Here is a 12,508-nt window from a genome sequence, read left to right on the forward strand (position 1 = left end):
CCTGCATCGGCAGGCGGACTCTCAACCACTGCGTCACCAGGGAAGCCCTGTTCTCTTTTATTATAATGTATTTCACCCTATCAGTGGACTATGTTAAACTTCACTTACAGTCACTTAAAATGTTTGTTACTGAGTATGTAGAACCTGATTGGAGATGGGGCTAAGGGCAGTATGACAACTTCTTCTCTCTTGGAATAGAATTTTGTGGAAGATCATAAAATATTTTGGCTGCAGAATATACCAGATGCCAGTTACCCCCTCTAATATTAAAGTTGCCATTTTCTATCAGACTTTTAGTTTTTAAAGAGCAGTTGAACATTACATTACAGTTAGAGCTAAAATCTAACTTTTCTTTAATTAATTAATTTATTATTTTGACTGTGTTGGGTCTTCGTTGCTGTGCGCAGGCTTTCTCTAGTTGCGGCGAGCGGGGGCTGCTCTCAGTTGCGGTGTGTGGGCTTCTCACTGCGTGGCTTCTCTTTTTTTGCGGACTATGGGCTCTAGAGCACGTGGGCTTCAGTAGATGCGGTGCGTGGGCTCAGTAGTTGTGGCTCGTGGGCTCTAGAGCACAGGCTCGGTAGTTGTGGCGCATGGGCTTAGTTGCTCAGCAGCATGTGGGATCTTCCCGGACCAGGGCTTGAATCTGTGTCCCCTGCATTGGCAGGCGGATTCTTAACCACTGCTCCACCAGGGAAGCCCCTAAAATCTAACTTCTTTATTTCCCTTCCCAGAGGTAAGGAGCACTCTGGTCCTGAATTTGTTGTTTATCAGTTTTATGCATTTACTATTTATGTATTGGTAGCAGTTGTTTTTTTATATATATATATAAATTTATTTATTTTTTGTTTATTTATTTTTGGCTGCGTTGGGTCTTTGTTGCTGCGCACGGGCTTCCTCTAGCTGTGGCGAGTGGAGACTACTCTTCGTTGTGGTGTCCAGGCTTCTCATTTTGGTGGCTTCTCTTGTTGTGGAGCGCGGGCTTCAGTAGTTGTGGCTCACAGGCTCAGTAGTTGTGGCTCGAGGGCTCTAGAGCACAGGCTCAGTAGTTGTGGCGCACGGGCTTAGTTCCTCCGCTGCATGTGGGATCTTCCTGGACCAGGGCTCGAACCCATGTCCCCTGCATTGGCAGGTGGATTCTTAACCACTGTGCCACCAGGGAAGTCCCAATAATTCTTATTATTGTTTTTTGGGTTTTTTAAAAAGTTTTTATGTAGTTTTTCCATTCCACATTGTTGAGATTTAGTCGTGTTGAGACATACAGTAATAATTAAATTGATAAACAATACTCCATTAAATTCCTTTACTACTTGTTTATATCTATAGTAGTACTTACTTTGTTTAGCTTATTATTAGTTTTTATGTTTTTCCATTCAACATTGTCTTCTGAGATATTGTCATGTTGATACAGATAGTTTGGTTAATATGTTTCTATTGCTATAGAAAAATCCAGTAAATTATAGTGTATCTATTTCCCTACTTTAGCAAATTAAATTGTAACTAATTTTTAGTTATTACCAACTATTGCAGTGAACCTGTTTCTTCATGCAGATGTGCAGGTTATATTCTCAGAAATAGAATTTCATGATGGCTAGGTATACACATTTTCCACCTAGCCAAGTATTTCCAGATTACTCTTGAAAAGTGGTGGTGCCAGTTTTTATTATTGTTGGAAATGTATGAATTACTGTTTCCCACATCTCACTAACACTTGGTTTTTCCAATCTGGGTTTGAAATGACTTCTTAGTATTTGACCTACTAATATTTTAACCAAAAATCTAACAAGACCTGGCATATTTTTATGTATTTAGTGGCCATTTGGATCTCTCTTATGTGAATTTTTAATTTATTCATCTTTTGTTAGATTATATTCTTCTTAAACCTCTTTGGTGGAGTTCTGTTATATATTCTGATGTGTTTTTAGTTTTATGTGTTACAGATATCTTTACCAACTAGTAGCTTGCCTTTAACTTTATTAAATCTTTTGCAGTATGTTGAAAATTAGCTAAATTTTTTGTGTGTCTTATTTAAGAAATCCTTCCCTGCCCTGAAGTTCCAAGGATAATCTTATTTAAGTTTGACTTTTCAGATTTAGGAATTCCAAAAATAGTGAATTATATCATAAAGAAAGGAAGTAATTTTACTTTTTTCATGTAAAGAACTGGCATCTCAATGCCATTTATTGAATAATTCAGTCTTTCCTCACTGCTCTGAATGCCCATCTCTTTTATATATCCAGTTCTAAGTTTGGGAGTTCTGTATTCTGTCCCACTGGTCTTTTTGTCTTTCTAGACTGCCTTAATCACCATAGCTTTACCCTAATTCTGTAGTGTGAGTTTTCAGCATACTTTCTTTAGAATTTCTCTAGTGGTGTTCCTCCCCTCCACTGTTGTGGATTTTTGGATGTTTGTAAGTTTCCAGTAACAACCCTGTGGTGGGGGGAATTCCCTGGCAGCCCAGTGGTTAGGACTTCACGCTCTCACGGCAGAGGGCCCGGGTTCAGTCCCTGGTTGGGGAACTAAGATCCCATAAGCCGTGCAGCTCAGTCAAACAAACAAAAAACCCTATGGGAGATTTGATTGGAGCTTATTTGAATTTGTAGGTAGATGTGAAAATTGCCATCTTAAAATCTGTCTCACCATTTATGTAGGTCTTTTGGTTTTATTATTTTCTCTGCAAAGATCTTTTGTGTATAATGTTAGCATTTGTTAGTGTTGTAAATAGTTTAAAAAAATGAGTCTTTTCTACTTGTTGGCACTTGGAAACACTGTTAATTTTGGTATGTTGATCTTTACTCGGCAACTTTGCTGAATTCTTGGTTAGCTTTATAATTTGTGGTGTCTTGGATTTTCTATGTAGATAACGTAGTCTTTATCCTTTATATGTCTTAAAGTAGAAAATATTTCTATCTCCTGAGAAATTAAGGCAATTCAGAAAAACTGCCACAGACAGGATCAGGATACTTAGAAGGCAGTTTCAGCTAGTTAGTTTGGGAAGTATCTATGTGAAGAGTTTTATCCATGTATGTCCTGTGACATACATACATAAACATACATATAGTCTTAAGTTTTTCTTGACACTAGAGTGTTCTGTATAAGGGCATTTAGACGTTAAAACCATCCCACTCCCATTTAGTATAAATGTTGCTGCTACTCTTGGTTTTCACTCAGTTTATTTCCTTTTAGGAGGCGCAGGTCAGAATGGAGATGGGCTGCAGACCGAGCAGCTATTGTCAGCCGCTGGAACTGGCTTCAGGCTCATGTTTCTGACTTGGAATATCGAATTCGGCAGCAAACAGATATTTACAAACAGATACGTGCTAATAAGGTAAGGGATAAGTGTCTGGTCTTTTTCAGCTCAGCTAAAAACTATCATTATCCCCTTTTCCCCATCCCTCAGTAACTCTTAACTATGTCAGAGAGAATGGTTTAATATGATCTGATATAGCGGTTTAATTTGTTTAAGAGCCTGGTGTTACTTAGCATAATGCAGACAACACTGTTAGAATATAATGTTAGATTAGCTCATGGGTTTAGAACAAAACAGTTTGAATATCTGGGCTAACAGGGAACATTTTAAAAAAGGCACTATTTAATGTAAGCCATTGACCATACCTGCATATTTGTTATATTTATGGAAAAGTGGTGATGACTGTGTTTTCATCTTATTTTTTTACTTAGATGCGTTTCTGTTTTACTGCTAAGCCTCCCTTGCTTTCTTGAGGAAAAATAAAGTTTTTCCTGAAAGATCATTCAGGCAAGATTAGACACTGGTGATTTCATTTTCCTTTGTTCTCCTTGCAGTGGACTGACTCTTAACGATACAGCTTTTATCTTTAACAGTGATACTTGTATAGTTCTTCTTCTGAAAAATGTCCTCTGCTTATTTGGAGTTTGACTGGGGGAAAAATGTATATGGAAAAGAAATCCATTCAGTAAACAGTTGAGTGACGGCTGTGTACCAGCACTGTTCTCCTTAGTGGGGTCACAGTAAATAAAAATCCTCCTTTCTTGGTGCTTATGTTCTTGCAAGGTACTTATTGTGTTAGCTTGATGCAGTGACTTCCCTGACTGAACATGTGGGTCTAGATGAAGCATCTACTGCCCCTAAAAATAAGTGTCACAACGTTTTTGTCCTGCCTTAGTGCTGGTCAAAGCCTTAAGAAAATTGCTATGTACCGTGAACTGCATACATTAAATTAATTAGTAGACCAAGAGTTAAAGGATGACTAATTGACAAGATGAACAAAAGGGTAAGAGTTTGAAGTAAAAGTCCTGCAGCCTCCCTTGTATATTATGTAAGCTTTTATTCCAAACATTTCACTGGAGCATTCTTTGAGCTTCTTCCCCAAATGGGCTTATATGTAATTCTCCAGAAGTTCAGTAGAACATATTATAATTGAGGGCAAAGTCCAGAGGACTTACCTTAAAAAAATAATAATAATAATTTGTTCCTTTAGGATAGGGAACACATTAAATCCTAACTTTAAAAATTAGCTAGCACAAATGAGGAATTAAATCTAAAAATATTCACCAAGGATGGTAAACATTATGCTTAGCTCTTTTTCACAAAGAAAATTAAGTGATATTTGTAGAATATGAGCTGGAATGTTGATAAAGAATATCTGGGAGATGACTGGATATGCCTATCCTGAGGAGAAAAACAGTCTTCCTCTGTCATGGACACCTCTCCAGTGTCTGGTATTTTATAGCCAATAGTTAAGAGAGAATTTTCATATTTGAGAACTAGAGTCTCTTAGTAACAACTGAGATTATTAGAATGGTAGTCAGTCATATTTGTTGCTTTATCTATTTTATATATATATATATATATAATTATATGTACTGTGTGTTTATATATGTGTTTATGTTATATTAGTTCCTCATTATAAAACTACTGTATTTCATAGACTCAAAGATGCTGTTGATTGTAAGCTGCACCATTGTTATGTGCCACTAAGAAGTGATTTCAGTTAAACTAAGACATACCATCTGGAACACTATTGTGTTTTAACTTTCATATTCAGTCAGCTTTTTTAAAAAAGATGCTCCCATGTCTTAAAATGAGAAAGGAAAACAGTGTCTGAACCTTGAGTGTGGACTATATACAGGTACATTCATGTGTGTTATTTAATGCACAAAGCAACAGCTTACAGGCTTGTAAGAAGCAGAGCTAAATTTGAACGCAGGGCTATTTATCTGACCCCAAAGCATTTTCTGTCTAACATATTCTGCTGTTGTATCCTTTTCATCATTTCTCTTGAGCATATTTATTGAAATTTCACACCTGGTAAATAAAACTGAGGGGGGAGTGCACAGGGACCAAGAGGGTTCTGTTGCTAAAGGAGACTTCTTTCTCTTAACACGCAGTCTTTCTCTTAACACGCAATCTTCAACATCCATGTCTAGTACAAAACATTATATTATTTTTTTATCCCTTCTTTTGACTGATCTGTCAGATTGCACAGCACCTGCTAACTAAGGATGGAAATGTTACGGGGAATGAGAGATGGAAGAACAATGAAACTTCTGGATAGAAAAGCTGCTGAATGGGAACAGCAGTAACCTAGAATACCTGTCTTCAGAATTGATGTAAAGTAGTTGAAGTTTCCATCTTCCTAGAGTTATAAGGCATTATGGACAGCCATGTCTAGTCTAGGTAGCCCAGGACCATCTTGTGGTGCTGGTTTACAGTGAGATCACTGATTTATCTTAAGATGGGTAGGAAAGCTTGACCTATTTAGAATGAAGTAGGAAAGTGAGTATGTGAAATTGCATCTTAATTTTGTTTTACAGATGAAGAGGTGGTTTTTTTTTTTTTCCTTGTACTTTGACTCCATGTGTTACCTGAAATTGGTAAAGGGAAAGCAGTTGACCCAAGCATACAACTTAGTTTTTTCTTTTCTTTCCTTTTTGCTTGCTTGCTTTGGCCCTGTTTTATAATCAGGCTTAGCACAGTTTCTTCTACCATTTCTTCCTTTTTCAGTTTTACTTCATTTTTTTTCCTTTTTTAAATGTAGGACAGATTTGTATTTCCAGAGAGGAATAATTTGTAAGGATATGTTACGACTTCATGCAACTGTGACCCTTCCCAATTTCTGTAGTCCTGTGTTCTGTAGTGTTTAGTTCTCTAGGCCTGGACAGTCCAGGCATGGTCCTGGTTCTGACTTTAGGAAGTGATAGTGAAGGGTGGGCAGACTCTCCTGGCCTTTTTACCTTGGGCTTAGAGTGCAGTAGCCTTGAGATTATTGCTGCTTGTGGCTAATGTCACAGCCACGTAATGCTGACCCAGTATAAACCCCGAATGCTAGGGAATCCCAGCTTGGGGTTGCCATGACAAGTGTGGAGTGGAACTTCATGGAGTTTTCTTTGCTAATAATGACCTTTCCTTTCGTGATTATTAACTATATTTATTAAGTATATTTTAGGAAAATTTAAGTAATCATGTAGACCTCTCCATAAAGCCTTACTTCCATCAGTCTCTTCCTTAAGCTCTGCCTCTTTTCTGCTCTCACGTCATCTTCTCTAAACTTCTGTTATAGCACTGTCATTGTCATACTTCTCCTGCCTGTCTGTCTGAGGTAGACGAAGGTAGTAAGCTTCTTATGAGTGGAATGTATTTTATTTATTTTCTTATTCTTAGGGTTTCACACCACCCAGCATGTGGTAGACACTCAATAAAGGTCACCTGAATGAACAGATTTTAGCTGTTTGTATGCTTTTTATTTGCTCATCTTCCTTTTAGTTGCTTTCATCCTTTTTGGTATGAGGTACAGTATAAAGGATTTAATGGTTGGTTTTGTATGCTATAATGAACGAACAGAGTTTTGGGGGTCAGGGCAAGAATGCATGGGTGAATGGTAGCATATGAATCAGCATAGCACTTGAGTAAATATTTGCAAAAATAGATTTGATTAAAACTAATGCACATTGAAAAGACCTTTCAACAGATTAATAGGAGCTCTAATGTTGCAGAGGCCAGAAACCTTTACTAACTCTCTGACTGCTCTCTTCCCTCACATCCCAGGAAGCATATTTGCATAACTGATTGATTCTGTCTTCAAATATATATATATATATATGTACACAGAATCCAACCACTTCGGTCCAACAGCGGTTCTTTCTGCTCCTCTATTTACTGTCCACTCATCCACATGTCAACACAATAGCAAATTGATCCTTTTAAACCATAAGTCAGATCATTGCTCCCTTCTGCTTGAAACTCTCCAGTGATTTACCATCTGGACATAAAAGCTGAAAGACAGGGAGTTACAAGGCCCTGCACCCCCACTTACCTCCTCTGCCTTGAGCTTCTGCCTCAGACTCCACTCATTGATTTTCCTTCAGCCATACCAAATTCCTTACAGTTCTTAAAGTTATCCAGCTGGCTCCAACCTTGAAACTGCTGCATTAGCTCTTCCTGCAGATATTCCCAAAGTTTGTTCCCAAGTTTCTTTCCAGTATTTGCTCAGACACCACCTTCTCGGTGCATTTTACCCTGACCGCCTAATATGAAAGAGTGCCTACTCCCACTTTATTATCCGCTCACTGTCCTTTAGTTTTTTTAGCATTTAACACTTTCTAATGTGCAACATAAATTTTACTTATATTGTTGATATTCTGTCTTTGTCCCAGTATTAGAATTGTAAGCACTTTGAGGGATGAGTTTGGATAGGAGTAGGGAGCAGGATATGTCTTTTTTCTTTCCTGTATCCCCAGCACCTAAAAAATGTTTGATGAATGGAGACGCAGTGGCTTGATTTGAATGAATGAAAGCCAAAACAAAGATTAGCTGGGTCTAACTAACCCAGCTTTTATCCCTCGTTCTGCCACGGATTGGCCTATTGACATGACCTTCGACCTGCATCCTCCCTGGGTCTATAAAATGATGGGGAATAAATGGTCCCTACTAGGTCTTTTAAAGCTTTCACAGGAGGGTGTCTTTGTAGTCTCTAAGGTGTTTTTTAGAAATTATTTGGTAGTTTAAGGAGAAAAATTTCCCTTTGGAAAATATTGGCTGTTTTATCCTGACTTACCTTCTCACCTAAGAAAAATTGAGGGAGTAACTTTATACCTAATAGTTGGATTTATTTAGGCTCCTAGCTATAATTAATATAAACTTAATATTTTCTCGTTCAAGGGCAAAAAGTTTTAAACATAAAAGTCAAAAAATAATTATTATGCATTTCCTTTCTTGGTGTATAACTCTGCTAGGGAATATGGGAGATTCGAATATATTTGTATTTTGTCTAAGTCCTCAAGGATCTTACCATTAGTTAACATTTAAACGACAAATTGAGGCAACAATAAATGAAATAAATAATTTGGCCTAAGGTTCTGCTCTGGAAATGAGATTTAAATATACAGAATGTAAGATAAAATCACCATGCTTTAGGAAGTCTGGCAATGTGGATAAAGAAAATAAGGGGCTCAGTTAAACCAGGGACATTTTCTTGGAAGGAGGTGGGACTTGGCCTTGACAAGCTTTTTGAAGCATAACCTTTTGGATAGATAAATGTAAGAGAAGGGCAGAATCAGTATAAACAAAGACATAAGAACAGGTAGTGGGTAGTATTGTAACCTTTAGTTGCATTTCTTTACCTACTACTTCGTAATAACCCCCAGCTCTCAACAACAACTTCATATATATTCAGACATTTTCTAGGGGATAATGCGGTTAGTGTAACAATATTTGCAGAAAGTAGTTGGAAATAGATAAGGTAGAGATGGATTATGGACTATGCCAAAATGAGTTTGGGCTAGCTTTATATAGGAGATGGGGAGGTGGTTTAGGCTCTTAAGCAGAGAAGATGTTGAATGCAATATTCTGAGAAGGGAATGTTGTACAAAATAGCTGCTTTTTACAAACAGTTTTTACTTTGAAATGGAAAAGTTTGTGAGGTCTGTTTTATGCTTCTGATTGAAACAAGAAAATATTTTGCAGAAGTTCTTTTAGCCAGGGCTTCCCTGGTGGCTCAGTGGTTGAGAGTCCGCCTGCTGATACAGGGGACATGGGTTCGTGCTGCGGAGCGGCTGGGCCCGTGAGCCATGGCCGCTGAGCCTGCGCGTCCGGAGCCTGTGCTCCACAATAGGAGAGGCCACAACAGTGAAAAAGAAGTTCTTTTATCCAGAGAAACCCCATTTTGAAAGCTAGGGCAAATGTTTCTTGCTTTCTTAATAACCTCTCCCTCTTTCTGCAGAGTCTCTGCTTCATTTTCTACATAGCCTAGGTATAGTCTTATTCCAGAATAGGAAACTTGTTGTTTCTCTTACGGTTGGGGGTGTGTGTGTGTGTGTCCTGTTTTTCTTCCCTTTTAAACTGAGGTAAAATTCCATCGGTCCCTCTTAACCACCACTGGACCCCCAATCTCTTATATCTCCTATTTCACGGAGATTTTTGTATTAGAAATAACCCCAGGGACAGGATCATCTGGTTCATTGGCTCACAAGAGCCTATGTCATAATGGCCTAGGGAGCTCAAATTGATAAGTCAAAGTTTTTAGGCCCTGAAATCTGTTGATAGAACATTTTAGGATGTTCTCTGGGGGATTCTGATGCTGAGTCAAGATGATTGAGTCTAGTATTTTTCAGTTTAGAGCTTGCATTAAGACTTACCAGGGAAGCTTTTTAAAAACAGAATACCCAGCTCCCTACCTCCCTACCTACCAGAGATTCTGAGTAGATTTGATGTTGGACCTGGGCAAGTATAGTTTGATAAGGTTTCCCCCAAGTGATTCTAATACAAAATTTCCATTAAGAGCTTCTTATCAGTCAGATCTCCTTATTTTCTAGACCAGAGAAAGAGAACCAAAGAGCACCTGCATCCCAGTCTTTTTGTTACACAGTGTCATAACTGGATTTTGGTCACTTCTACTTGCGTTGATGGGAGATTCATGTCTGTGGTTTTTGTTTATTTTTCATAGTAAGCTAACTTCTGTCTTCACCAAGCTGGGCCCATGCTGGCTACGGAGAGGATTTGTGGAGTCATTTAAAATTTCTTTTTACATTTTTTATTTTCTGGGGTGAATGTAAAATCTGAGCTTGAAATTGTCAAGCAGGAACCTAATCTGGAGTAATGCTTATGCTTGTGAGAAACAGGTGTCTTTGGAACAGTTTTAAGTTTTTGGTTTCTAAGATACTGACTGTAGAGACTGTTCCACCCGGTGGTTGTGGTTGCTCAGAGATAGTTGGTTTAGCTCATCATTTATAATTGTAGCACTTCTAGTTTGGTCATCCTTAAGCCACATTTTTGATCAAGTTAAGTAGAAAAACTGCATTGCTATTGTTAATATGGTATAGTCTGGTTGGTGATATAGTGTAAAATACCATACTCTGATAAAGATCCCAGATCTGGAAGATGTGAATAAAAGATGCTACAAGCCATGTAGGTCCATACATTCAAGTGGAAGAAAGGGGAAGCTTGGGTTTGAGTCTTAGGCTGTATTCATGGCTACTGCTAGGGCCTTTTGTTGAAATCACTCTTGGAAGAGCAAAGCTGCTGGTGGTATATTTTGTTTCAGAACCATAGGATAAAGGAAAAGGCCTCTGGTAAACCAGACCCACCCTGCCCCTAACTCTTGATATTAACTACTAAATTAAATTTGTAACTTACACCACTTAAGCTGTTTTTCTCTCTGTCCTGCAGGGGTTGATAGTTCTTGGAGAGGCGCCTCCCCCAGAGCACACAACAGACTTATTTCTTCCACTTAGTTCTGAGGTGAAGACAGATCATGGGAATGATAAATTGGTAAGTATAAAAGACAGAAAAGGGAAAATGAGTGAGAATTTGGGGTGTAGCTTCAGCATAGTTTATTCTCTGTAATAAGGATCCTTGCATTGGCTGAACGAAGGGGTTGTATCCCCTTTTATCACCTCTGGCATTTTAGGCTCTGAATTCCCGAATAGGGCACCACAGGGCCCCTCGAGCAGTTGTGTAGCTGACTTTAAAATTTAAAAGCAGCTTCTAACTCTCAAGACAGCACAGCCAGAGCAAGTGTGACATTATGGAATATTCCTGGGAATTAGGAGACCATGTGGCTCTGATAACTTTGATAAGTAAGGTAACCTTTCTGGGCCACTATAAAATGGAAAGGTCGGACTAGAGGTTTAACTCACAAAGATGTTGAAAATGCTGTTTGAGTTACCCCCTTTAATTCTGTAATGAGGATAAAGCTGTCATTTTTTGTAATCTTCTGTTTCCTTAGAGCCTAGCTCAAATCTCTCTTCATAATTCCTTCCTTTTTCCTATTTCTCTGAACACCAAAATTAATTTCTTTTCTTTCTGAATTCCAAGACCACTTTTAATTTATTTCTTTCATATTTTTACTTTTCTCAAAAGGTCACGGGCTTTTATGAGTATTAACATTTCTTGTTTTAAGTAATTTGATCTAAGGAAAACTCCTAGATTTGTGTATGAATGAAATTTGATTTTAGACTTAACACAATAGTTGCAAAAGCAGTACACAAGAGTCCCCACATAGCCTTCCCCCGCTTCCCCTAGCGTTAACAGCTTGCATAACCATTGTTCAGTGTCAAAACTAGGAACTAACGTTGATACAGACTACAGATTTTATTCCAGTTTCACTTATTTTCTCATTTATGCCGCCTTTTTTTGGTCCAGATTTCCACATTGCATATAGTTGTCATATCTCTCTTTTTTTTTTTTTTTTGCGGTAAGCGGGCCTCTCACTGTTGTGGCCTCTCCCGTTGCGGAGCACAGGCTCCGGACGCGCAGGCTCAGCGGCCATGGCTCACGGGCCCAGCCGCTTTGCGGCATGTGGGATCTTCCTGGACCGGGGCATGAACCCATGTCCCCTGCATCGGCAGGCAGCCTCTCAACCACTGCGCCACCAGGGAAGCCCTGTCATATCTCTTTAAAGTCTCTTCCAGTGTGTGAGAGCACCTCAGTTTTTGTCTTTCATGACCTTGACACAAGAGTATTGGTAAGTTATTATGTGTAATGTTCCTCAGAAGGGAGTTGCCAGATGTTTTTTCGTTAAAGGTTATGCATTTTTTGCAGTAATTCCACAGAAGTGATACTGTGCCCTTCTCAGTATACCATATTAGGGGTACAAGATGATGGTGATAGCTTTTTCACTTGGTTAATGTGATGCCTGCCAGGTTTCTCCACTGTAAAGTTAGTATTTTTCCCTTTGTAATGAATGACTATCTCATGGGGGGATACTATGCATTTTTCTGTTGCTCATTATACTTTTATTTCTTTTATTTTTTTTTTTTTTTACATCTTTATTGGAGTATAATTGCTTTACAATGGTGTGTTAGTTTCTGCTTTATAACAGTGAATCAGTTATACATATACATATGTTCCCATATCTGTTCCTTCTTGCGTCTCCCTGCCTCCCACCCTCCCTATTCCCACCCCTCCAGGCGGTCACAAAGCACCAAACTGATCTCCCTGTGCTATGCGGCTGCTTCCCACTAGCTATCTACCTTACGTTTGGTAGTGTATATATGTCCAGCTCATTATACTTTAATCCACAGTTTTATCATC

General features: G+C 38.6%; 1 protein-coding gene across 7 annotated transcripts in view; it reads left to right on the forward strand.

Annotated features, from left to right (window-relative positions):
* The window catches only part of KANSL1 (KAT8 regulatory NSL complex subunit 1), a 171,065-nt gene that overhangs the window by 106,415 nt on the left and 52,142 nt on the right, over positions 1-12,508 (forward strand). For 6 of the 7 annotated variants that reach the window (XM_027081314.1, XM_027081320.1, XM_027081315.1 and 3 more), the window contains 2 exons: positions 3,184-3,325; positions 10,643-10,744. In XM_027081314.1, coding sequence (XP_026937115.1) covers positions 3,184-3,325; positions 10,643-10,744 — 244 coding nt within the window. The remainder of the gene's footprint in view (positions 1-3,183; positions 3,326-10,642; positions 10,745-12,508) is intronic. The other variant, XM_027081319.1, reaches the window with a different exon arrangement.

Source organism: Aethalodelphis obliquidens, unplaced genomic scaffold, assembly GCF_003676395.1.
Source record: "Aethalodelphis obliquidens isolate GAN/ISIS:26980383/991018 unplaced genomic scaffold, ASM367639v1 scaffold44, whole genome shotgun sequence".
NCBI classification, from domain to species: Eukaryota; Metazoa; Chordata; class Mammalia; order Artiodactyla; family Delphinidae; genus Aethalodelphis; species Aethalodelphis obliquidens.